Source organism: Mus pahari, chromosome 12, assembly GCF_900095145.1.
Source record: "Mus pahari chromosome 12, PAHARI_EIJ_v1.1, whole genome shotgun sequence".
Taxonomy (NCBI): Eukaryota; Metazoa; Chordata; class Mammalia; order Rodentia; family Muridae; genus Mus; species Mus pahari.
Genome location: NC_034601.1, coordinates 88,749,609 through 88,776,360, shown reverse-complemented (window position 1 = coordinate 88,776,360; position 26,752 = coordinate 88,749,609). Strand labels below are relative to the sequence as shown.

Here is a 26,752-nt window from a genome sequence, read left to right as displayed (position 1 = left end):
AGATTGAACCGTTCTTGGATCCTGGGATGATTCTGCTTAATCATACTCGTCCCGTGGGTGTGCTGGTCAATAGTGAGAAATCCCAAGTTCTTTGTGTGTCCATAGAAGCTCTGCTGTCTCTCATGGAGACATTCCCAGTCTTGCCTTGGGTCCTGGTTTTCTGTTGATGTTTAGTCTCTTACTGCATTTCTTAGAAGCTACATGAGGCTTTTTGAGGCTAAGTAGGTGAATTACTCTGCTTAGAGAAACTGTTGCTGTCTTTACCCTTGGGTTCTCCTCTCTACATTTGTGTTCTCAGGCCTTCACAAATCTCATTGTTTTTAAAAATATGAATAAAGGCCTAAATTTGAGGTCACAGGTTTCTGGGTAAATTTTGGAATAAATACTGGTTTTTTTGATAGTCACCATTACCCTGAGGTACTAAAAATCCTGAAGCATGAAGAGACTGAGATGTTCTCTGTGTACACTTACACTGAAAACTCACTAAGCTTATGATATCAAATATGATTTATCCTGCAGGAATTAAAGACTTCATGTGTGAATTATGTGGGAAGACATTCAGTGAGAGGAACACAATGGAGACACACAAGCTCATTCATACAGGTAACTCGTGTCTCAAGGATGGTCCAGACTGAGTGTAAGTGTGCAGAGATGAGAACACCTGCTTTGTTTCATAAACACTTGCAGAATATGACTGTCATAGTCATGTTATGTCCCACTATGCCTTTCCAGTGTCCATTCCTCAAGGACCATTAGTAATTGTTCCTGCTAGTCTTGGGTCAGTGGTACCCCGCTGGTCTGACCAGGTGATGGCTCTAGAGTAGAAGAGGTTATGGTAGATTCTTGGCGTGGAAGATGAATGAAGCATTAGTATCTCTCTATTAACTGGCATTTCTCTTTTCTCTCCCACTTGGAAGGTGAATGAAGCCTTAGTAGCTCTCTGTTAACTGGTATTTCTCTTTTCTACCCCATTTACGTGTGTGAGAAGTAGGCAAGCAGTGGACTTGTTCCGTGTGTGACAAGAAGTACGTCACAGAGTACATGCTTCAGAAACACGTCCAGCTCACCCACGACAAGGTAGAAGCACAGAGCTGCCAGCTATGTGGCACCAAGGTGTCCACCCGGGCCTCCATGAGCAGACACATGCGACGCAAGCACCCTGAGGTTAGCCTGGTGGGGACCCATTCCCAGATCTCCAAATAATGGCCTGGCCCTACTGTGGGCACTTGAGACACCTTTGTTCTGGTGCAATGTGAGTTTAAGGTAGAGCCCTAGTCTCAACATCTCTGAATTGTATCTTATTTTTTTTTCTTCCTGAGACAAGATCTTGTGTAGCCCAGACTGGCATAGAACTCACTATGTATCTTAGGATGACTTTAAACTTCTGACCCTCCTACTTCCAATTCCCTGAGTGCTGGTGTTGCAGGCATACACCTTAGCACCCAGTTTTATGTGGTGCTGAGCCTTGAGCCCAGGGCTTCATGCATGCTAGGCAAGAACTCAAGTCAACTTGGCCCCAGCCCAACCACCTTCTTCTTGAAGCAAAACCAGATAAATGAAGTTCCACTTTTCCTTTCTTCCACTGAGCAACAATTAAGGGCTGTTGGGGTGAAATCAGATGTGTGGTCTTCCTCTCAGTCTTGCAGCTTCTCTGCACCTGGTTTCTGTGGCAGCTCACTTTTCATATGCCTTCCTGGGAGTTCATTTTCTTCCCTGTGCTGTGTCTGTTGCCTTATGTAAGACTTAGTCTCCAGTTAGGAGATAAGCAATGAGCGTAAGCAGTTGACAAGTATTGCTCACCATGGATAGGACAGTGGGGTTGGTGGGAGGCTGTGTGGGCTCACAGGACAGGTCATGGTGTGAGTGTCACATGCTAAGCACCCTCTTGAGTAGGGCTAATAAAGGAAAGGTAGGACTAGACCCTCACGTTGTCACAAAGCTGACAAGCATGTAGCTGTGTGTATTATGATGAGGGTATAGTGTTTGACCACAGAAACCTCCTTTTGGCATTTCTTTGTAGGTCAGGCTTATTGCTCTATCTTAACTCACTCAGCTCCCTGTGATGACAGAGGGTGCACTGATACCTCACTGACAGCACATGTCATGGAGGCCAAAGAAAGAGGAAGTAGCCTTCATCTGAGGACAGGAACCACATAATAACAGACAGGTACCAGGTGTCCCTACCAGGCCAGATAACACTGCTGAGGCTTGAGATGGGGGTCAGAGGGCAGGGTTGAGGGATACCCTAGAGAGCATTCTAGAAATAGTTTCAGTCAGTTCTCAGCCTAGGAGTCAGAAGCAGAGGTGATTTCGTCAGCAGACAGCCTCCTACAGCAGTGGACCTTGCACAGTGAGTTTGGACTCCTGCTGCATCTTCAGGGCACAACAATCCTACCCACTGCTTTCTGCCTCTCGCAGGTCCTCGCTGTTCGGATTGACGATCTGGACCACCTCCCCGAGACCACCACCATCGATGCATCTTCCATCGGCATTGTCCAGGTAAGCAGCATAGAACACATCTGCAAGGATGGAGTGTGAAGGGAATAGCATTCAGCATACCAAGTGGACCCTAAGGGAACATACCACATTGAACATGATCATACATCAGGCTCCAGACATACCCCATTGACCATGATCATACATCAGCATGGTCTCACAGGGATTTGGTTGTCCTTCTTCCCAGAGCCTTATAGACTACATCTTGGTTTTGTTGTAGTAGCTAATGCTCAGATACTGGTGCATATATCTTAAGAAAACAGGTAGTTTGCAGGGCTAGAGAGATGGCTCAATGCCTAGGAATACTTGTTGCTCTTTCAAAGGACTAGGTTCAGTTCCCAGCAACCATATGATGGCTCACAGTTATTTGTAACTCTAGTTCTAGAGAATCCAGTATCATTCTTCTGACATCTATGGTCATATACATGGTGCACATACATGGCACACATACATGCATGCAAGCAACACTCATAGACATAAACAAATGGGTTGGGGATTTAGCTTAGTTTTAGAGCTCTTGCCTATCAAGTACAGGTCCTCAACTCTGAAAAAGAAAAGAAAAAGAAAGAAAAAAGAACACATAAAACAAACCTAAAATTTTTTTAATTGATCATTTCTAGGAATTTTATTATGATTATTAAACTTTAGGCAAATTAGAATTGTTTTCTCTTTTTAGACAGGGCCTCACTATGTGTACTTGGCTAGCCTGGAATGCTATGTAGAATGCTTTGAGCCCACTGAGTTCCTCCTGTCTCTGCCTTCCCAGTCCTGGAATTAAAAGCGTGCACCACCACACCAGGCCAAACCTAGATTTTAAAGGAACTTTTATTCAATTTTTTTTTTTTTTGAGGCAGGATCTCATGTGGTTCAGATTGATCTAGAGACTGATATGTAGCCAAGGCTAGCCTTGAACTCCTATTCCTCCTGCCTTTAATCACTCAAGTACTAAAATCCCAGATGTGCACCATCATGTCTGGATATACTTAGTATTTTTATGACAATTTTATTTTTAATCACAAAGAGAGTGTTTTATGCTGTCAGTGTTTAAATGTGTACCTGAGGGCTTTGACTAATGCTAATGAGTGCCCCATGAGTTCAGGTGGAATGAATGGGTAGAATCCACACCTAGCCCTTCTGTGAGCCATTTATGTGCCTGAGACAGTTCATAGGTGAATGTGGGAAAGAAAGTTTCTCCAACACCATAGTTTGGCAAGCTGCTGGTGGGTCAGTCTACCCTAAGGAGGACAAGTAGAGTAGGCCCGCCCTTCCCCTGCCCTCCAGCTGTGCTGGCCGCAGTGCGTCTTGCCAACACTCTGTGTAAGGGAAAGGGTAAGCCTGAACATAAAGCAGCAGAAAAACGCCTGCGGAGTTTTAATCAAACATTTACATCCAGGGTTCCTGCTGTGGGTAGTAGCTCACAAGTACATTCCTTGATCTGAGTTCCCCAGGAGGGAAATATTTCTCCTTTAAAGATGTTTCTCGGGCTGGAGAGATGGCTCAGCAGTTAAAAGCACTGACTGTTCTTCTGAAGATACTGAGTTCAAATCCAAGCAACCACATGGTGGCTTACAACCATTCATAACAAGATCTGACTCCCTCTTCTGGAGTATCTGAAGACAGCTACAGTGTGCTTACATATAATAAATAAATCATTTAGAAAAAAAATCTTTAAAAAAATGTTTCTCTTTGAACACAAAGCCACTTCCTATGACAGCTTGATGCCCTGTGCCTGTCTATGGCAGAGCATGCTGCCCTAGCCCCCATTCAGATGTGACCCACTGCCCTGTGGGTACTGATACCAATCTCCTCACAGCCTGCACTGGGCCTGGAGCAGGAGGAACTGGCAGAAGGTAAGCATGGAAAGGCTGCCAAACGCAGCCATAAGAGAAAGCAGAAGCCAGAGGAGGAGGCGGGGGCTCCAGTGCCTGAGGACACCACCTTCAGTGAATACCCGGAAAAGGAGCCAGAGTTCACGGGCAGTGTGGGTGACGAGACAAATTCTGCTGTACAGAGTATCCAACAGGTTGGTTGGTGCCTTTGTGTCTATCAGATGACAGCCACCTCTGCAGGGGCAGCTCCTCTGGACTTGTGTCCTATCATGTGTCCATATGGGTGTGTCCACAGTGGTTCCAACTCTCACCCTTACCTTATGTAGTCATTACATGCAGACTGGGCCAAGTGTGACCTCCAGATCACACATGTCATTTTTAATAACAGTATGACACACTCTAGCATTTAAGACTAAAATACTATTCCAAATTGGGTGCCCCAAAGGGCCTGCCAAGAGGAGCCTGGACAGCTACCAGCCACTGAGCTGGCTTCTCTGTGCGGTCTCTGCTTTGCTTAGTCTATATCACTTTAGTGTGTCTCATTTTTGGAGACGATTCTGCAGTAAACCTGCTTGTATCTATCTGCCTTTCAGCACTAGGTATGAGGAAGCTGCAACTGTGGCTGCCTCCATAGTGACAGGGTTTTCACATGCCATTAAGACAGGCAAGTCAGGGGGTGGATGATGATAAAGCTTGACTTCCTGGCTTTTCAGATTTGCTCTCTGGGGCACGTGTGTTTGTGTGTGTGTGTGTGTGTGAGAGAGAGAGAGGGGGGGGGAGAGAGGGAGAGAGAGAGATTGAGATTTCTCTCTTACGTGGATACTGGGGATAGCATTCAGGGCTTCTTGAATCAGTAGTGAGCATTTTACCAACAGAACTGTCTTCCCCAGCTCTAAGCATGATTCATTCTTTTTTCTGGCCCATGACATTTGCGTGATTTTCCATCCTTGCGTTACCCCTGAGGATTGTCCATATTTCCTTTCTCTTTTCCACTGGTATACTTCTCCCAGGACACTGAGTTCTGCTTTTCCCAGTGGAGACTTTGCTCCAGCTCCAATGCCTGAGCATGCAATTTTAGCACAGATTATGACCTCTAAGCAGGAGGATGCTGTGGGAGGTTCTCTCTCCTTTTTTGTAGAAGCAGTTCATTGTTTCTTTCTCCATGTGACTCTTACAGGTGGTGGTGACCCTAGGGGACCCCAATGTGACTGCTCCATCAAGCTCAGTTGGCCTAACCAACATCACCGTGACCCCCATCACCACTGCAGCTGGAACTCAGTTTACCAATTTACAGCCAGTGGCTGTTGGACATCTTACCAACCCTGAACGCCAGCTACAGCTAGATAATTCCATCCTGACTGTGACCTTTGATACTGTCAGTGGCTCTGCCATGTTGCACAACCGGCAAAATGATGTCCAGATTCACCCACAGCCAGAAGCCACAAACCCTCAGTCAGTGGCCCACTTTATCAACCTTACCACACTGGTAAACTCCATCACACCCTTGGGGAACCAACTCAGTGAGCAGCACCCACTCACCTGGCGAGCAGTGCCCCAAACAGATGTGCTACAGCCGCCACAGGCCCCTGCAGCCCCGCAGCAGGCGGTGCAACCCCAGGTACAGAATGAGCAGCAGCAGATGTACAGCTACTGATCTGTGGCTGCAGAACAGACTGAGCTGAGCTGCAGCAGTGGGGCTCTGAGGTCTTGAGGTGTTTGCTGGATACCAAACAGGAAGAGTTTGTGCATGTCAAGATCACTGAGATTAGCATTACAGAGTTACCTATCAGCTTTGCTGGTGACATGGCTTTGGCAAGCAGGAGCTTCTGCCATGTGTTTTCCCAAGGTGGTGCAGCCTGGCCAGACCACAGTGTCACCCTCAGAGGTCTATAATTGTCATGGGGCTCAGGGACAGAGATAACAGGATCCTAGAAGCAGGCGTGATATTCCAAGGACCAGGGAGATTTGATCTGTTTTCTTTAGCACTCCAGTGACGATAACTTGAAATATGACTAGCCTTCTCAGGCAACACACAGAAGCAAACCCAGGTTTCTCCTTGCTCCTGGATTCACAAGCAGGGAGAAGTCATTCTGAAGTCTCAGTTTATATGTCACAGAGCTGTGGCCTGAGGCCTTCTGTGAGAAGTATCATGAGGCCCCCAGCTCAGGCACAAAAGACATCTTGGGAACATCTATAGATTGATTTTTATGAACAGTCTGTTTTATTTCATAACCACGTTATGTATTATGGCCCTTTCATGGTCAATATTGATTTCTTTTATTTTAATATGATAAAGTCGTTTGCACTGTAGGGTGTCGGTCCCTGTCCAGTTGTGCACAGATGCCTTGTGTGAGGCTACACACAGTTGTGTGCAAAGTGAGCCCTCACACTTGAATCCCGATGCTCCTCTGGAGCTATCTCAGGACTCTGCCATCCAAACATGTATTATGGTGCAGCTTAGCCACATCCCTGAATGAAGGATGGGGAGTGAACCATGTTTCCTTTCTGTGTAAGCCTTAATTCCAAAGGTGGTTGTATCTGAAAACCAATTTCCTATGAAATGCAGAGGTTCAGTTCTGTAGGAGAGAAGTGTAGCTAGTGATTTAAGAAGCCTGAGAGGTGCTTTCCTGTGGTGGTGGTGGTGGTGGTGGTGGTGGTGGTGGTGGTGGTGAGGGCAGAAGAGGTTTTCGTGACGGAATACAAACTGGCCACCCCCAGCTCTGAGGGAACATGGCTAGCACAAACCTGTGCTATCCCATGGCAACAGGCCAGGCTGCCATCATAGGGTCCACAGTCTAGCACAGGAACATGAAGAGGCAAGGTGAGGACAGAGTTTGGTCTAGCTCTTCTCATTAGTTTTTAATGTCATACAAAAGAAGAACTTGCCTTCGTCCTTGGTCCCGTGTTTCCTGGATGTATTCAGATATGAACAGCCATCATGCAGAGATGGATACTAACCAGGAGGACAAGGGAAGTTACAGTAAGCCTGATGTCAGACATGCTGCTGCTACTCAGCACCTCATTCCAGAGAGCGAGCTTTGAGGGTGAGGCTGGAGCTTCTGTTACACAGTTTGAGCATAAGGAAGAGACGGCACTTGAGGACAAGTCTGCAGGTCTGTGGGTCACCTGGCCCACACCCTTTCCACATCCACACAGGTCTCGCCTCTTGGCAGATGGCATGCTGGGAGTTCTTGGACTTCTTAATTTATGACAGTTGTTTTATGTTATTCATGTGTATAATTAACTATTTGTACACAGTTCCCTTACGAAATGAACTTGGCCTAGGGGTGCACTGTTTTCTAAAATATAGCCTTCCTTCTCCAAATAAAACTATTCCAGGAAACCACGGAAACAATGGGCAATCCATAGTCCTAAACTATTTTAAAAATTCAACCACGATTCCTCTTTGCCTTTATAGCCTCTCAAAGATGAATGAGCTGAGCCCAAATGAGCACTGGACTCAAACATCACTAGCATTTAACTTTTATTCTCTTCCCACTGAAATAAAGACCTTTGAAATCACATTTTTATTTTTTAAAGATGTATTTTTGTGCCTATACCCAGGTTGTCAAATCCTGTTGAAAGACAGAGCTTAGGTTGTACAGTCTCTCCTGCTGCCACTGTTTGCTTAAATATACAGAGGCATCTACTTCTGCTGTTATAAGCAGGAACTCAGATAAAACCAGCCTTTCTCCCAAAGTGTCTGTGACACATGGTCTCACCAGTCATTGACTGAAGCAAGCAGGTTGTCTTAGCATAGTTACAGCTCCTCTGCAGATAGCAACTGGATAGCAAAACAAAGGCATCTCTACACTCCAGGTACCCTACATACATAAACCATTGTTGATTGTTAGGAAGTGTTCAGGTTGTTTATTTGTTTGTCTGTTCTAAAGTGGTCATAGCTATGTGTCCAACAAGCCCTGTGACTATGTCTAGATTCGCATAAATAAATGTATCAGACTTTGTTCACACCTTGTGAATGGTGATGCTATAGGGTCACATGTCATGACAAGATGGATCTCATAGTTGCAGCACAGGGTTCCACCCTCTGGGATGGTGTTAGCCAGTGATAAGTTCTCAGGAAAAGGGTCTGTACCAGGTGCCCTCTCTTATGTCGGGAATGAAAGCCTGCTGGAGAATGGTCTGTCATGAAAGTAAGATCTTGCCTCCTTCACACCATTCTCAGTCAGTATCCAGAGGCAGAAGCAGTTCCTGTGACTACCGTAGATTCTGAGGGTTGTGGAGACCATTCTGTAACTCTGAGGGTGTTTCATGTCACATCTGTTTGTATGGTGATAAATAAAGGTGCTGTGACCTGTGTTTTTCAATTGCTGGCCCTCTGCTCTCCTGCCCATGATAAAGTTGTACCTGGTAATCTTTGAGAATGGCTCTGGCTCCTGTTATAGGTGATGTTCTCATTTCCCTGCAGTCCTGAGGTGTATATTTGGATCATTGGAAACACCCTGAGATCCTGAATATCAGAAACTTCTCCAAGAGTTACAATGTGGGCTTCTTAGTAAAGTTGAGGTCAGACAGTAGCCACTAGGTAGTCCTTGGCAATGCTTTTCTGTGGGCCTATGATCTCAAATGGTCCCTTTCTGATATTGATCAAATTAAGTGGTGGGTTTGTCTATGGGTTTTGTGTTTGTTTTGAGACAGGGTCTCATAGTCAAGGTGAGCTTTAGACTCTAAAATTCCAGTTGTCCTGTTACTCCCCCTACCCCACCCCCATTTGCACATCCCAAATACTAGAATTATAGGCATGCACTACCATGTCCTTTTAAAGCCGTGAAATACCTTCATTATTAGTCCTCAAAGGAATTCAGCACCAGGACTACATTTCACGTATCTTAGCATCCAGTAGCAGCTAGCTCTTCTGCTGGTAAAACCTATTTAACCTTAATAGGTAGGGGCCCTTCCCTGTGGGTCCAAGCCTGTATTGCCCTCTGCACTCAGCAGACATTGGATGTACCAGTGGGAGAAATGGGGCAGCCCTTTCTCATTTCCACAGCCGATTCACTTGTACCATAATGTACCCCATGGTGCTCTGCTTTCAGACACATGATCTGAAGATACCTGACCGAACTTAAAGGAGGGCTTACCTGGTTTCCCAGTTTCAGTTGCTATAGTCGTTCCTGGCAGGGGAAGTTGGGTGCCTGGGACAGTCCCATCTGTAGTATCAGGAACTTGTGTCCGTAATTTTCCCCAGTAGTCTGTGGGAGACATTGCAGATTTGAACCATGACATTTGTGTTCCTAGCCCCTACATACTCACTGCTACCTCATAATGCAACTACATTCAACTATAAGAGTCCCAGCCCCAACACTGACAACCCCTTAGATTCAAGACAACCTCTTAGATATGAGAAAATAAAGGCACAGAGTAACCTAGGAGATAGTGAGGACATTAACCCAACATTAAACCCTGTAACCCCACATCTGGAGCTTAAGAGCACATCGTCTGTGCGCTAGTGGTTAGAGCAGCTCTCATTTCCACTTGATTTGCAGCACATGTGGTTTCTTTTGGGCCAGCTTCACCTTGTCAGTACCTGGAGCTCTTCTGGGAAGATGATTTGTTTTCTTGGAATCTATCCAGCAGTCTCCATTGGAACTGAGGCTTCACCTTTACAGATTTTTGGGAACTCCCTGAAGGAAACACAACCCTGCTATACACTGCCTGGCCTCCCAGGCTTTTCTCTGGAACCTTGGTGTAAACATTGAGCTCAGCACCAGTTTAAAACCAGCAGCACATAAGCAATGTAAGTTCTGCTTGCAGCTCAAAGTCTATCCCCTTGGACTGTGACTACAGCAGCCTCCAGGTACTGTGTAATCAAACCTTAACTGTTGGGAAGGCTAAGTTTTATATATATATATATGCCAAGTTATTATTTATTAATGTTCTCTCTGCATACAATAAAAACAAGATCCCAAAGAAATAGAACCAACTGGGCTACCGGCTTCTCTCACCAGTTCCTGGGTGACTTGAACACATCAGTCTTGACAGTTTAAAATGAAGATGCTGGTCTGGCTTGAACTAACTTTCTACTCAAGACTGACTCTTCTGAGCTTCTGAGACTTAAAGCATACATGCTGCTAGTATTCCCAGAGCGCTGGAAACAGGAGTACATAAGGTACCTCAGACCCCAGCAGTTTGCTGGTCCTCCTCACATGCTTGCCCTCTCATTTCCACAGCATATGTGTAAGGGTACCCCTTGCTAAAGTAGACCCATCTGTGACTCCAGGAAAAGAGAGGCTGGGGACCCAAGAGCTGCTTCCTGCTGAGCTTGGTTTGTTCCACACAACACTGGCAGTTGTTCACCTGTGTGAAGCCTAGAGCTTAGCTTCCAATAAGCTCCTCTCTTCCTTCCAGGATGGAATGGAACTGCTGGCCAGGCTATGAGGTATCCTCTAGAATATTCCATGGTTAGAACCTGATGATATAGATCTGCCAGGTGTGTTGGCCATAGCCACAGGAAGCCTGTTTTGCTGTTTCTTGTTGCATTAAACACTAGTCCATCTCCACCCAGTGTCGCAAAGAATGATCAAGATGACTATATGTAACTTGTGGAGTCAGTCTTGTGACCTAGCCCTAGCCCTCCCCAGTGTCCTCACATACAGACAGCAACCCATTGTCCATTCAGTGTACAGCTTAGCTTCCATTCTTCCACACCCCCCTAGTTCATATATTTAGTTCTCACCTCCAGAAGGCCATCAGACTAATCATCCTTCTCCCAAAGACGGATCACTGTGCTGTCAGTGGCACTCGTAAAGATGCGTGTTCCACTATGGCATCCAAAACCAAGCCCAGCCCCTTCTGTGGGGCCTTCAGTGTCATGTAACTGTCACCAGATCCTCACAGACCCTGAGACTGTGAAAAAGTCTCTGGAGGTGTTCAGAGTGTTTGGTGACATGCTGGACCCCAAGTGACCTGTCTGCTTCCTTCCCTGGTGACCTGATGCTGTTCCAACTTTGAACCAGTCATCCCCACTGAGCACTGGCCCCTGCCTCTCCCTTCTGTTAATGCCTATGTGCCTCTTAGATTATGGCTCAAATACCTTTTCTAGGAATCTTCTAGAAACCCTCATTTCCCACTCAGACAATGATCTGTCTTTTTTTCATAGGACTTGAGACTGGCAGTCACAGTGAGTAAGTAGTTCCTAGATACTCTATGTCCTTTTTTTCCTGCCCTTCAATAAGCTGCAGAAGAAGGGAATGATTATTTCCTTACTTTCTTAACGTTCCCCTAAGCCTATCTAGCCCAGTAAAGACTAATGGTCAATGACAGAACAGCCACCTACTACTCACCAAGGGTACCTTCATGTATGTACATGTGTGTATGGGTGAGCATGTGCATATGAATGTGTGAATGTGTTGATCATACTCTGTATGGGTCCTATTTGTGTGCTTTATCACCTTATACTTTGTCTTACTTCATTCTTTTTGTTGTTATTGTTTGTTTTGTTTTGTTTTGTTTGTTTGTCAAGACAAGTTTCTCTGTGTAGCCCTGACTGCCCTGGAACTCATTCTGTAGACATCTGCAGCCTGGCATCAAACTCGGAGATTTGCCTGCCTCTACCTTCCAAGTGCTGGGATTAAAGGTGTGTGCCACCACACCCAACTTCTTCTTCTTTTTTTTTTTTTAAGATTATTTTTATTGTATGTGTATGTACCAGTAGGATGTGTATATGTACAAGTATAGGTGTTTTGCCAGCTCGTATGTCTGTACACTGTGTACATACATTGCCCATGGAGGCCAGAAAAGGGTACTGAATCCCCTAGAAATGGTGTCACAGGGGCTGGAGAGATGGCTCAGAGGTTAAGAGCACTGACTGCTCTTCCAGAGGTCCTTAGTTCAATTCCCAGCAACCACATGGTGGCTCACAGTCATCTGTAATGGGATCCGATGCCCTCTTCTGGTGTATCTGAAGACAGCAACAGGGTAGTCAAATAAATAAATAAATAAATTAATAAATTAATTAATAAATAAATCTTTTAAGAAAGAAAGAAAGAAAGAAAGAAAGAAAGAAAGAAAGAAAGAAAGAAAGAAAGAAAGAAAGAAAAAGAAATGGTATTACAGATGGTTGTGTGCTACCATGTGGGTTCGGTGAGCTGAACCCAGGTCCCCTCCAAGGGCTGCCAGTGCTCTTAACTGCCGAGTCATCTTTCCAACCCATCTTATTTCTTATACAACCTGTTCTTGTCAGAATAAACTAGTTCGTGATACAGTAATACTAAAAAATCCTAGGGCTTAAAAAGAGTTTCTCTCTTCCTTAAGCTGCACAAACATTGGGGAGTTATTCTCAGAAACATTCTTAGAAAATTTACTTCACATTGCTGACTGTCAAGTAGTGGGGAAAGGATATAGAAGGTCCCCTAATCTGAGCATTTCTGCTGTTGCTAAGGTTGAGTGGGACCCAAACTGACTGTACTGGCTAATTTTGTGTCAACTTGACACAGGCTGGAGTTATCACAGAGAAAGGAGCTTTAGTTGGGGAAATGCCTCCATGAGATCCAGCTGTAATGCATTTTCTCAATTAGTGATCAAGGGGGGAGGGCCCCTTGTGGGTGGTGCCATCTCTGGGCTGGTAGTCTTGGTTCTAGAAGAGAGCAGGCTGAGCAAGCCAGTGGAAGTAAGCCAGTAAAGAACATCCCTCCATGGCTTCTGCATCAGCTCCTGCTTTCTGGCCTGTTTGAGTTCCAGTCCTGTATCCTTTGGTGATCATCAGCAGTATGGAAATGTAAGCCAAATAAACCCTTTCCTCCCCAACTTGCTTCTTGGTCATGATGTTTGTACAGGAATAGAAACCCTGACTAAGACAAATTGGTACCAGCAGAGTGGGGTATTCCTGTGACAACCTGACCATGTTTTGGGGAGGACTGTGGAAGGACTTTGGAACTTTGGGCCAGAAGATCCATCACACACACACACACACACACACACACACACAAAGATGTGTGTGTGTGGTTTTTTTGGTAAGTCCTTTTTTTAAATTAGATATTTTCTTTATTTAAATTTCAAATGTTATCACCTTTCCTAATTTCTCCTCCGAAAATCCCCTATCCCCTCTCCGCCTCCCCCTCCTCCCCAACCCACCCACTCCCGCTTCCTGGCCCCGGCATTCCCCTATACTGGGGCATAGAACTTTCACAGGACCAAGGGTGAGGCTACCATCTCTGCCTTCATCTCAAGACAAATCACATTTTATAGCCCTCAGCTGTAATTTGGGGGCCATTATTTGAAGCCAAGAACAGAAACATGGCTGAACTACCCCAGACATGATTTATTCTGTTATGAAGGGAATGGATGGGAATGGATTTCTCAATGCACAATCCTCCCACGGTGTTCCTGCCCCAAAGCAGCCTCGTGCCAGGTAATTGGCAGTGCCCACTCTTATTCTGTTCTTGGTCACAGTCAAGATCAAGAAGAGCTGATTATAGCCTTCTGCCTAATAGTTTTTCACTTCTTAGACCCCTAGGCTATCTCAGCAGAAGGCAGTGTTTCTCAGACACTTTCTCCCCCTCTGAACCTGTAAGGGGTTCACATGCTGTCTGGAAGGCTGGGAGGGGAAGGGCTCTCTGCACATGGTCAGTAATAGTCTCTCTGGAAGGGCTGTATGTGATCAGAAGCTAGTGACCCGAAGGCTCCAGAACATCTTATTTCATTTGTATATAACTCAAGTTCACAGGGATCTTCTAGAATGTCCATCTTTATCAATAGAATGTACAGAAATTCACTGAGATGGTGATCATTTAGTACAATCAGGTTTGGGGCAGTTCCAGGTTACATAAAGAAATGGCACATGTACAGGCACGTAGACACACATGTAAACATATACACACCTATTGGATGACTAGAGCTCACATACAATAGCAAGGAAACAATTCAGGCACTGAAGAGATAGCTCAGTATTTACCAGTGCATACTGATCTTTCAGAGAACTAAAGCATACATCAAGTGGCTTAGAACCACCTGAAACTCCAGCTTTAGGAGAATTTCTGGTCTCTCCAGGTACCAGTACTCATATGGACATACCCCAACATAGAAACATATGAATACACATAATTAAAAATAACAAAAATAAAATCTTTTTTAAAAGATTTATTCATTCATTTACTTATGTGTTTATATGGGTGTTTGCCTGTATGTATATCTGTGTACTACACCTGCTATTGGTGCTCCTGGAGGTCAAAAGAGGGCACTGGATTCCCTAGAATTGAAGTTGCAAGTTTTGAGCCACTGTGTATATGCTAGGAACCAAACCCTGATCCTCTGCAAGAGCAGCAATTGTCCTTCACCACCGAGCAATCTCTCCAACTTCTCCAAATACAGTCTTTTAAAAAATTAAAATAAATTCAGCATTCTCTTCAGAAGCATTCAACATGATAGAGGGGCCAAGGGACAACTTTTGAGAGCTGGTCTCTCTCTCTCTCTCTCTCTCTCTCTCTCTCTCTCTCTCTCTCTCTCTCTCTCTCTCTCTCTCTCTCTCTCTCTCTCTCTCTGTGTGTGTGTGTGTGTGTGTGTGTGTGTCTGTGTGTGTGTGTGTGTGTGTGTATGTATGTATGTGTGTGTGTGCCCCCACACACGTTTGTACATCTCAATCTTAAGGCTTCAGAATAGACTATCTTTCATATTGACTGTCTTTTCAAGTGAGTGTCTAATGTTGGCAAACTGGAGTCCAGGTCGAAGTGCTCTGAGGAATGTTTGTTTTCAGGTTTTGTTTGCTGGGTTATTCTTGGATTTTAACCAGATCTGTCCTAGCTGTGCTGGACCTTCACTGGGTCTGTGGACATCATTCTTACATACTTTTATCTTACATAGATTGTCAATGGCATGTATATTAAAATTTTAAGAACACTTTTACCTAACCACAGCATACTGACAAAATTAATTTCATTCCTAAGTAGATGCTTGCTAATGTTACTGGAAACACCAGGAGGTCTGGGTGGGAAGCCAAGGTAGAATTGAGAATAAGACCTCATTGTGTCTTTCCCATAAATACACACTGATTTGCAGAGATATAAAAAGACTTGTAACTGTATAGTTATTTAACCATCTATACTAACTAACCAACTTGATTCTACTCTACCAAAGTTGAAAAGAAGAATGGCAAAATAGTTTACTTTTTCTTAAAAACCAAAATACAACAACATGAAAGTCCAGGAGCTTTGGGACTCACTGTTGAGAAAAAAACAAGCAGGCATGGTGGTGCACAACTATAGTCTCAGCCCTGGAGAGACTGAAACAAGAGGATTGCCACAACTACAAGGCTAACCTGAACCTCTGTATAAATAATAAAATAAAAAACAGAACAGAACAAAACCACACAAGCTTTTCTTCTTATTTGTTTTTGGTTTTTACAAATTAAAGACTCAAACTTCTGAGACAAAACAACTCACATTACTTTGGGCTCCCTGCAGGTTTCTTTCTAGTCAGGCCCCCAACTGTCCCCTAGGTAGCCCTGCCAGTGGCTCTTGGGTGACTTTTGTTCTAGCTGAGCATCAAGAACAGATGAAAAATTGGTCCAAAATTACTATGTCTATTTTAGAGTTAGGAAGTGTTTATTGTTGGCACTGCTATGAGTCTTCACAATAAGCGTCCTATACTTAGCACAACTTCCAAAGAGTAACTGGGTGGCTTTTAACGTAATAGACTCAAAGCATCCCACACAGGGCTTATAGCAGCCAGCCACCTGTACTGGACACCTGGGGTGTGTCCCATCTGGAGGAGGTGTTCACTCCTGCAGGCACCAATCATGTCAATATTTACCCAGCTAGAATTTTCTGGCCTGCTTCTCATTCAGGCACCTCCCTGTTGTACATTTTCAGAACTGTACATATATACTGGCTAGTTTCAGACAAAGATTATTTCCACAGAAGGTATGTACATCTTTACAAATGTACCAAAAATGTGTCAAGTTGATGTTTTAATTATGTTCGTATTTAAAATGTTTAGCAAATATAGGTACAGACTTTAGTTTTGTTGGTTTGTTAAGTGTTAATGTTTTGAAAAATATTTGTTCATTTTATTTTATGTATATGTGTGGGGTTTGCTTGTATGTATGTCTATGCACTGCATGCGTGCCTGGGTACTTGAAGAGACCAGAAGAGACTATTTAACCCCTAGAACCACCACATGGGTGCTGAGAATAGAACTTGAATCTTCTACAAGAGCAGCAAGTGCTCTTAACTCCTGAGCCGTCCCCTAGATGTTAATTTTCAAAGACTGGTCAATAATCATGTTGAGTTGTCCATCATAATAAATCCACACCAGAGAGACAGGTACCTATATTGATAATATTCCAGATGATAAATGCAGTGGGGAGAAAGATGAGAACCATGCTAGAATGTTTTTTCCACCTTTACTACCCCACTGAGGCTTGGTGTGAAACATCTTCTGCACAGTCCTGTGTGCACACATGCAAACACACAGGCAAAACTGTGCACATCTACCCTTGTGCATATGCCCTACACACCTGACCCATGTACAAAAACAGAACATGAAGAAAGTACAGGAAATGAAAGTAGTTTAAGGATAAAGTTTTAGCTAAAAAACACAAAACCAAGCACAGTGGCTTATACCTGTATTCCTAGAACAGAAGACGCTGAGGTAGAAGGGTTTCTGGCTGGCTTGGGCAATACAGTGAGATGTTTGGTTCAGATTTGACAGTAATATCTTGATAGTCTGCTTTCCATTGGATAGATCTATACTTGAGCCACATTGGTTTTGAGACCAAAGTTTCTCTACATAGTCCTTGCTGTTGTGAAACTCAACAGGCTGGCCTCAAACTCAACAGAGATCCAGCAGCCTCTGCCTCCTGAGAGTGCTGGGATTAAAGAAATGTGCCACCATTCCTGGCTTCTTTCTTCCTTTCTTTCTCTCTGCCTGCCTGCCTGTATGTATGTATGTATGTATGTATGTATGTATGTATGTATGTATGTATGTATTATAAGTGTTCTATCTGCATGTATACTTGCATGCCATAAGAAGGCATCAGATCACATACATTATAGATGGTTGTGAGCCACCATGTGGTTGCTAGGAATTGAACTCAGAACCTCTGGAAGAGCAGGCAGTGTTCTTAACCACTGAGCCATTTCTCTAGCCCCAAGTCACATTTTTTTTGTTGTTGTTGTTGTTTTTGTTTTTCGAGACAGGGTTTCTCTGTGTAGCCCTGGCTGTCCTGGAACTCACTCTGTAGACCAGGCTGGCCTCGAACTCAGAAATCCATCTGCCTCTGCCTCCCAAGTGCTGGGATTAAAGGCGTGTGCCACCACCACCTGGCTCCAAGTCACATTTTTAATGATGGATACTGACTTTGCTTTCAGCAAGTTAAAAATTATCATTTATATAATGCTGTATTTTATTTAATCTCTAGGTTACAAATGAGGCAAAGGTCATAAAGTACAGGTGTGATGATCTCTTCATTTGATCCCAGCAGCTGTCACAGGGTCTAGGTAAACAGGTACTTCTGGGGTCACCTATAAGGACAGATGGAGTGATCGCACCACACATATGCGCAGGCATTCTGCTCCTGAGTCAGCACACCATCAACTCAAAGCCCTGATTCTAAAGAGTTCATTTTACAAAGTTATAAACGCTAGGCCTACTTTTGCTTTGTAATCATTTCTTTTTAAATTTTTTAAATTTATTTTTCCCTCCCAAATATAGTTCTTTTGGCTTTTTGCATAATAACTTTTATTCTTTATTTTGTTTGAATGAATTGTTTTGTTATTTTTTTTAAATAAAAACTATTATGTTGTATTTAAGAGCTCCAATATAAGGTTTTTATTCTTTCTGTCTCCCTCTCTCCCACCTCCCTTCCTTTTTCCCTCTTCCCACCTGCCTCTTTCTCAAGGAAAGTTCAATCTGGCCTTTAACTCTTTTTGAAAAATAAAATGAAATAGTATATTTGTTTAAAAGGGAAAGCTGGTTGTGTTTTTTCTGGCCTCTAAAATAAATAGTAATCAGCTTTACAAAAAAGATTTACTTATTTTTATTTTATGCATACAAATGTTTGCATGTGTGGATATACACACACTGTATGAGTGCTTTTAACCACTGGATAACTTCTCCAACCACAATGAGTTAAAAACAAAACAAAACAAAACAAAACAAAACAAAACAAAACCTTACCATTGTGGTCTACACCCCCTGTAACCCTGGTTCAAGGGGATTCCAATGTCTTTGACCTCCAAAGGCACCTGCATTCTCAGGAACCCCTCAAGTATGCATAATTAAATATATTTAATAAATATGTATATATAATAAATATAAATAATATATAGGATATATATATATATAGTGTCTATGTGTTGTGTGTGTGTGTGTGTGTATGTGTGTGTGTAAAAGCTCAAACAATGGAGACAGGAGGATCTTCCAGAAGCTTGAAGGCTAGAACACATAGTACAGCAGCAGAAACAACAAAATAGATCCTGCCTCAAAAACATGGTGAAAGGAGAAAACTAACTTGCTAAAGTTTCCTCCGATTTCCACTTGCTGTGGCATGAAAAACAGTCTTACTTACATGTACATCAAACATAGAAGCATACACATAGGCTAATAAAAAATTAATTGGAAAGATCATAAATGAGACAAAAGCTGTGCCAACAGATGTATAATTGTATTTTTGAGGAAAGCTGGGGGATTAATGAGACAGGACTTTTTTAGACGTAAGATCTCCTGTTTCTTGGGTCTCCACATAAGGGCAAGCCTATGGATACGTTGAGGATTCAGCATCAAAGTAAGCATCTGGACCGTCTTTCTAAGCTACACACTGATGGACCAATCAACCAACAGAGCACTGCGGAGAGGGCAAGCTGGGTGCTGAGGCTGTGATAGCTGCATTCCCCTAGAGATGTGTCCCACCCAACCCTACCCCTCTGGGTGTGATCCCCTTTGCAAATAGGGTTTTTGCAGCTGTAGTTAGCCAGGATCCTGTTTGGCTTGATCCACTTTCTGGATAACAATAATACCATAGACTGGGAATAAGCAGCAGGAGTTAGTCTGGCATGAGGGATTAGTGGGTGAAAGCATGTGTCTTGTAAACCAGATAACTTGAGTTAGAAACCTCAAAAAACTGTCTTCTAATCTCCACACAGGTGCTCTGGCATGCATGTACCCAAAACACACACACACACACACACACACATGCAGAGAGAGAGAGAGAGAGAGAGAGAGAGAGAGAGAGAGAGAGAGAGAGAGAGATCAAAATTAAAATTTAAAAACAAATAAAAATAACAGTTTATTGGGATCGTAGTCCAGAATGGAAGGGCCTCTGGGTGTTCCATAGCACCCAGGATCACAGGATGGGGTGAGATCCTGGTATAAAAAAATTCACTCAACTGTAATGACATTCATCTGAACCCAAGGGCGGAGCTCTCCTGACCTGATCTCCTCAACACCACTGCCAAGCCAAAAAAAAAAAAAAAAAAAAAAAAATTCTACACAAGTTTGGAAAGGACACTGACACCATTACTGTGGGCCTTTCAGGGGCTAAATCCTTATGAAGAGGGTTTCTTGGACACAGATGGGCACATAGGAGAAGCTAGGTGCTGGAGGAGACAGACTGGAGAGATGGAAGTATAAGATATTTTTAGGGACTTGAGACCAATAAGAAATACCTAGGACCCAAGAGAGCAAAATCAGGATGCCTAGATTTCAACCAAAGATTACCACATATATGAGAGAGAGAGACTAGATGAGACCCCCAAACAAGGAGGAAAACTAATGGACCCAAACCAACCAAGAAGTTACAGAGATGTTAGCACTAATAAAAAGTGAGAAATTTCAGTTATAACTGTACATCATTTGTTCAATAAGCCAAATGGAGTTCCAGCGTTGTAACTGAGGCACAGAAGAGAGATCTAGACGTAGTGGCCAGGCCACCAACATCTGTGTCCGCAGGAGCCCAGGGGTTTTTGTGACTGAGGAGTCTGGCTGGAGTTTTTAGTAAGTTCATTAGGTGTAGAAGGCCAAGCAGCCAGGTTGCAGTTCCCAGAGAAGCCCACAGGTGGCAGGTGGAGATGGCCTGGAGACTTTGGCAGAACTGTATGGGGCGTGTGTGAGAAACAGAACCCTGAGAGCATTCTTTTCCAAACAGAGGGCTTAAGGAAAAAAGTCTTGGCTGCCGGTGTGTGATCTGAGTACTGATAGAAAGGACCCCGCTGGCAGAGCTGCAGTGCTCAGGACTCAGCAGGGTGACTCACGCTGGGGCAGGCAGGGACCGCCTCCCTGGAACAGCCTCAGGCTGGGGGAGGAACAGTGAACCTATATTTGCTCCCGCGAGGCGACTGCCACCTTGCTCACAGGTTCTGATGACGCTGACCACCGTCGTCGTTGGCCTCAGAAGACTGCCTACAGCTTGCTTTTTGCAGCTTTCTGGCAGATGATCTAGAGGGACTGAGGCTGATAGCCTCTGCATTGTGCACAGGATGTACTGTAGTAGTAGCTGCAGCTGTAGGTTTCTTACTGGGGCTTAGAAATGGATTCCAATTTAAAGGAAAAACAACTACAAAACAGGCTGCAAAGAAGTTAACTATTCTGGGGAAGTAGTGGCTCCCTATAAAATGAGCGTTCAGGAGGTGGAGCCAAGGTCAGAAGTTCAAGGTCATCTTTGGTACAGAGTGTGTTGGAAGCCAGCCTGGGCTACACAAAAATCCAGCCTCCAACCCCAGATACAAGTGAGTCTAGTAAGTCTAAGAAATAAAGAGTTCTGGTTCTGATGACTGTGGTTCAAGCAAAACAAAACCTTCAAGATCCCATGTTCACTGAGGACTCTCTAGAAAAACGGGACCAATAGGAGATGCATCTATGTAACATGTACACAATCACACATGCTCCTGCCTTACTATGAGAATATATCCCATTGAAATCACCGGAAGTAGAAAACTATCAACATGTTGTGGATGTATTGAATATACCCTCCCAACCCTCCCAGCTTGGCCTTGTCAGCCTTAAACATGCTCTAAACACTGAAATCAGCCTACAGTCAGGAAGATTTATCCAACCCAAAGCCTGTTGGACAGCAAGTGTACAATATTTCATGTTACCTGTTGAAGAGTGTCTCTGTACCCAGGGACAAACAGGTGCATTGCTGTGTGCTTGATTCTGTTCTTTGGTCTTAGCAAGTCCCCCATCCCATTCCCTAGAACCAGTTTAAGGCACACAGAAAAGGCCTGTCACTCAATTTTCTCCTGTAATTCTGTCTAGTCAGTCATCAGAACATGAAGGAGGCTACCGAGAAGGCACATGGTCACCTCCTGGGCTGCCAGCGCCAAGGAGTGGAGTCAGTCATTCTCATAGAGCATTTGACCTGTTCAGGCCTTAGAACTCTACACTAGTGAAAAGAAACCAAGTTCCCCGAACCACTCAAGACTGGACCCAGTGGATCTGCCCTCTGTAGCTTGCCTGAAGTCTGCATGGAACACTGGCTATCCACTGGGAAAAGTTTTGGACCCTGTGCTGGACTTTTTCCAGCTGAAGATAGGACTACAGCCCTTTCTTGGCCACTAAGAACACCTTTCATGACAGAGTCAAACGCATTCTCCAGTATCCAGGGTGGCTTTCTGGAAAGAAAGGTGGCTTTTAGGGTATGCCTATAAACGGAGGTGTGTGTGTGTCACATATACCCTTGCATTGTCTTGCTTTGATTCCTCTCAGTTGTGGGTAGCACATCAATCTCATTAGCTATTGTCACCCCCTAATCCTTCTTGTTCCCCTTTCTTCTCTCAAAGTAACAGCAGCTGATGTTGAAGGCCTGTTTAATTTTTCTTCAGCTATCTTGGCATCATACACACTGGGTTGAGGTTTCTAGGGCATTCTCCATCCTTTCACTGATGTTCTATGTGGCCCATGTCTGTCTGTCTGTCTGTCTGTCTGTCTTTGGAACCATGTTCCAGCCTCCATGGTTTGTGTTTCTACTCTGGAAAATCTAGGCTCAGTTCCCTGAATGGGCCCTAAGTATCCATGTGACACGTGTGGAGGTGGGTATCAGGGCCTGCCCTCTGCTGCCCCAGTGAGAGTGGGGTCTGTATGTTCAAGAAAGCCTTCCAGAGGTGTGAGTCTTTGGGAAGTAATTGGCCAGTATTTACAAAGTCACTTGAAAGGAAAAGGTGATAGCAAATAAACAAGAGAGGAAGAAGAAACTGGGGCAGGCAATTGGTATTTAAAGAAACATGTAAGCATTGGCAGTAAACAGAGTCATCCAGGCAGAAGAGGACAGCCCAGGCTTGTGGGAAGGGCAGCACAGAGAACTCACATAAGGCAGTGTGATAGCTCAAATTTTGGAGGGAGCTAATTAAGTCTGTTAGAAACATATGAACCTGGCACTTCAACTTTAGTTTGAGATAATTTCTTGTTTGGTTTGGGTTTATTTGTATATTTATTTGGTTTTGAAGATGAGGGTCTTGCCTGGTTGCTCTGTCTGATCTTTCTCCTCCATCTTCTGAGCGCTAGGATACAGGATTGTAGGCATGTCACACCATGCCAGGCAGTATTAACGAATTCCTTTTGATGATGTCATGTCTTTGCATAGTTGAGTTTTCAGAGATTGTTGTGATATAGAATGAGTGCACACTAATGTGGGGTAAGAGCAGGCCCAGTGAGGTTCCCACGCTGGGAGAAAGTATGCCTGCAGCTCTCTCACTGTGAAGTCCTGGATGAACTAGAGCTTGCTATGGAGACCAGGCTGGTTTTGAACTTGCAGTCATCTTTCTGCCTTTGCTTCAGAAAGCTGGGGTTCCAAGTGTGTATCACCATGCCCTCCTGAAAAAAAAATAGTAATTACCAAGTGTTTTTCTTTTTTCAAAGCCTGGGTTGGCCCTAAACTCACAACATAGCTGAGGTGGCCTTACATTCCTGATCTCCCTGCCTCCACTTTTCTAGGGCTAGGACACAGGTGTGCACCACCATAGCTAACCCAGGTCAATTTTTTATTTTCTTCTTTGCAGGGTTAGAGGTGCAGTCCAGAGTAGCATGCGGCTTTTCCTTTAATTTATATGCATTAATTTTGTGATACCCTGCTAAGTAGTTAAGGTGTAGTTTTTTTTTTAAGTAGTGGTAAAGTTTACATAATACAAAATTAACTATTTAAAAACAAGCAACACAAATGGTACAGAGATGAACAACCAACATGTTCTCTCTTCTTTTATTTTTATTTTTGGCTTTTACTCCAGCATGATTTCCTTGTGTACCCTGCCTGTCCTGGAACTCTAGTCCAGACTGGTCTCAAACTCAGAGAGTTTGTCTTCCTCTGCCTCCTAAGTGCTGGGATTAAAGGCATAAACCATCGCCACCCAGCTATGCTCTCTAATTCTAAAACATGGCCATTCACCTGACAGGAACCTCAGTCCTGTCATCCTTCAACCCTTGGCAGGGACGACTTCCTGCCCTTATGAGCTCATTTACTCTGAACGTGTCATGTAAATGGATCACATACATCATGATTTTTCTTTCTTTCTTGGTATGTGACTCTTATCACTTACCTTGTCTCTTTAAGGGTTACCCACATGGCACACATCAGAACTTTGCTCTTTAATTTTTAAAAAATTAATTTGTGGTGTGTGTGTGTTTGTGTGTGTACACGCATGCATACACATGCCATGTCACTGGCATGGAGGTCACAGAACTACTTTTGGGAGTTGGTTCTCTCCTTCCTCCTTGCTTTTGAGGCAGGGTCTCTCTTGTTTCTGTGTTGTGTACCCTAGCCGCTAACCCAGCTAGCTCAGGAGCTTCTGTGAGCTTCTGGTGATTCGCTTGCCTCTGCCACCCAGTTACTGGGAATACAGACACAGGTCACATCTGGGCTTTTTTGTGAGTTCTAAAGTCTAATTCAAGTTGTCAGGGCTTGCTTACCTAGCCTTTCTTCAGCCCCAGAATTTACTTCTTTTGGTGGCTGCATAGTTATTTTACAGTGTGAAGATGCCTTGGTTGGTTTATCCACCCATGCATTATTGGGCTTGGGGGTTTTTACTATTTGCTATTGTGGATAATGCCTCTGTGAACATTATACTCATATTTTAGTTTTAATTCTTATTTTCAAACAAGTATTATACCTAAAAATAAGACATATATCTATAAACAAGATATAGATGATTATTATACCTTTCAAACAAGATATATACCTAAAAGTAGAATTGTAGGGTCCCCTGGTAATTTGAGGTTTAATTTTGTAGGAAGTGCCAGATTGTTTTCTCATAATATCTTAGAAATTGTTTGGTTCTAAGTACCTAACAAATAAGGCCATCAGGTACTGCTTTGGGTCTGGAAACACTAGACAAAAATGACTAGGATTGGGTGTCTCGGGTAGAGTGAGTCTGGTATGGGGAGCACAGACAGTAGCTCCTGGGCACCAGGAAGTCCCCAAATAGGATTCCCTTGAGAATATAGCTAAAAGCAAAGGCTTCAGGGTGTTCCCTGGAGGCTCTAACTCCAATTTCAGTGGCTTCAAGGAGGTGAGTCAGTCTAGTTGGAGGGGTTCCTGGATGGTTTGTTTGTTTGTTTGTTTGTTTGTGGGAACTGTCTCCAATAGCCTAGGTTGGCCACATGCTTGCTATGTAGCCGAGGATGAGCATCTGACCCTCCAAAGTGCTGGGATTGGTTTATGCAGATCCAGGGCTCCATCCCTGAATTTTATGCATGTGCTGAGCTTCACCCCAGCCTTTGAATGAGGACTTTAAGGTCACAGAAGCATGTGTGTGGAGGGAATAGAGAGATATGTCATTGCCAATATGGCTATAGCTTCACACTACCTCCTGGGACAGTTGGGCTGTCATTATGGGGTTAAAGCTCTGGGGCAGAGAATGAATGAAAGTTCTCCAGAAGAGTGTGGGAAAGACTGATGGGAGTGGTGGTGATCAGGGGCCAAAGGGGGTGGAGTCTCTGAGAGAGGAGTGTTTCTGTAAACAGAAAGCATTGCCTGACAAGCCTGGGGAGTCAAGGAGGGTATTTTCAGCCCTTTGCCCCAGGGGCTGCTAGATACCTACCCCAGGCCTCACCAAAGCCAGGTCTTTAGAATGAAGGCAGGCTGGATTCTTTTAGAAACACCACTCAAATACAACTGGTGGGTCTCAAGTTTTGGCAGAAAAGAAGCTGGCAGGGGAGGGGGAGGGCAGGCTTCAAGCTTCAGGATTCTTTAGCTCCACACTCCTGGGCCTCCAAGATTGACTACATCCCAGAACTGTGATTGCTCTAGGAAATCTTGAAGTTCATGAACTTGAAAATAACTGTTTAAATAAAGCCCCTTGGCCCAGATACACAACAGGGGTAGGAAATAACTGCCATTGTTTAGCAGTCTTCTGGTTGTGTTGGCTTTCAAATTATCATCTCAGGGCTGCTTGTAGGACTATATGGAAGCAGGTGCTCTTCTCCCACATCTGAGTATCTGAGGGAGATGCTCACTCTCTTGAAGCCACAGTCTTTGGGACCATGTCCCAGGTAGAACAGCCACAAATACAGAGTTCTTTGCCTGCAAGGCTTAACTATGCTCTTCCAGGGAAGATGCCAAAGGCAATTACCCTGTCCCCTTCAGGGTCCTCTGCCAGCCTCACTGGTTTGGACATAGTAATAAATGGGTCAGATGGAGAAGAGTTCACTTCAAGATCTAAGATATCCAAGTATTACCTACTTAGGTCTACTCATGGGTTTGGTGTAGATAGAACCCCAGCTTTGCCACTCTTACAATTAAGGGTAGGATAAGCATCAGGAAGGTGAGGGGACTTGAATATGTGAGCAGCACCCCCCATCCACCCCAGTTTCCTAGTTGATAAGCAAACCTCGACGTTGAACTTCATGTTTTCCAGCTCATCTGCTAAAAAACATTCAAGGCATATGAACTGTGGCAGGGCTTTGCAGCTGGGATCCAAGCTGTCTGTGATCATGTGTCATGTGATCACACAGGTTCTTTCTCAGATCCATGAATGTAGCAGGCATCCTCGGTACAGCAGCCTCCTGGTTTGGGGGCACAGAACTTGCATCATTGCTCACTTACTGTTTTTCTTCTAATCTGTACATTTATCTTTTGACCTACAAAAGATGACTGTAACTTGCAGCTTCACCTTCCCACTTGGAGATGTCAACTTCACCTGCTAGCAAGTGCTCCAGAGAAGTTCCAGCCAGGAATATGGTTCCCTCTTTACAGATTAACAGACTGGCAGCAGGGAGGGCTTAACCTAGTGACATCTCTGGACTTGGGTCCCTAAGTGGGCTGGCTGTTTTGGTCTCCCTGGGCTCCAGTTTCCATATGAAGCCTGCAGCAGACACTCCATAAATATTTGTTGAGTGAAGCACATAGATGATTAAATAAATGAAATTGGAGTGTTTTATTACTTGACTGCTATGGGCTGTTAGTCACCCCTTTCCTCCCTGGAGTTGAGCAGACAGGGTGAGACTAGAAACGTGGAGAGAAAGATACCTGGAAAGATACCCTGGAA

The 26,752-nt window shown here is 44.1% G+C and overlaps 1 protein-coding gene across 9 annotated transcripts in view; it reads left to right on the top strand.

The window, feature by feature from the left end:
• Window positions 1–6,944, top strand: part of Prdm15 (PR/SET domain 15) — a 61,123-nt gene extending 54,179 nt beyond the window's left edge. For 5 of the 9 annotated variants that reach the window (XM_029544194.1, XM_029544191.1, XM_029544190.1 and 2 more), the window contains 5 exons: window positions 520–603; window positions 989–1,164; window positions 2,419–2,499; window positions 4,310–4,519; window positions 5,503–6,059. In XM_029544194.1, the coding sequence (XP_029400054.1) occupies window positions 520–603; window positions 989–1,164; window positions 2,419–2,499; window positions 4,310–4,519; window positions 5,503–5,979 (1,028 nt within the window). In that variant the 3' untranslated portion in view covers window positions 5,980–6,059. Of the gene's footprint in view, window positions 1–519; window positions 604–988; window positions 1,165–2,418; window positions 2,500–4,309; window positions 4,520–5,502 lie in introns of all 9 variants that reach the window. The other 4 variants (XM_029544195.1, XM_029544188.1, XM_021209305.2 and 1 more) reach the window with 2 other exon arrangements.
• Window positions 6,945–26,752: the final 19,808 nt, after the last annotated feature.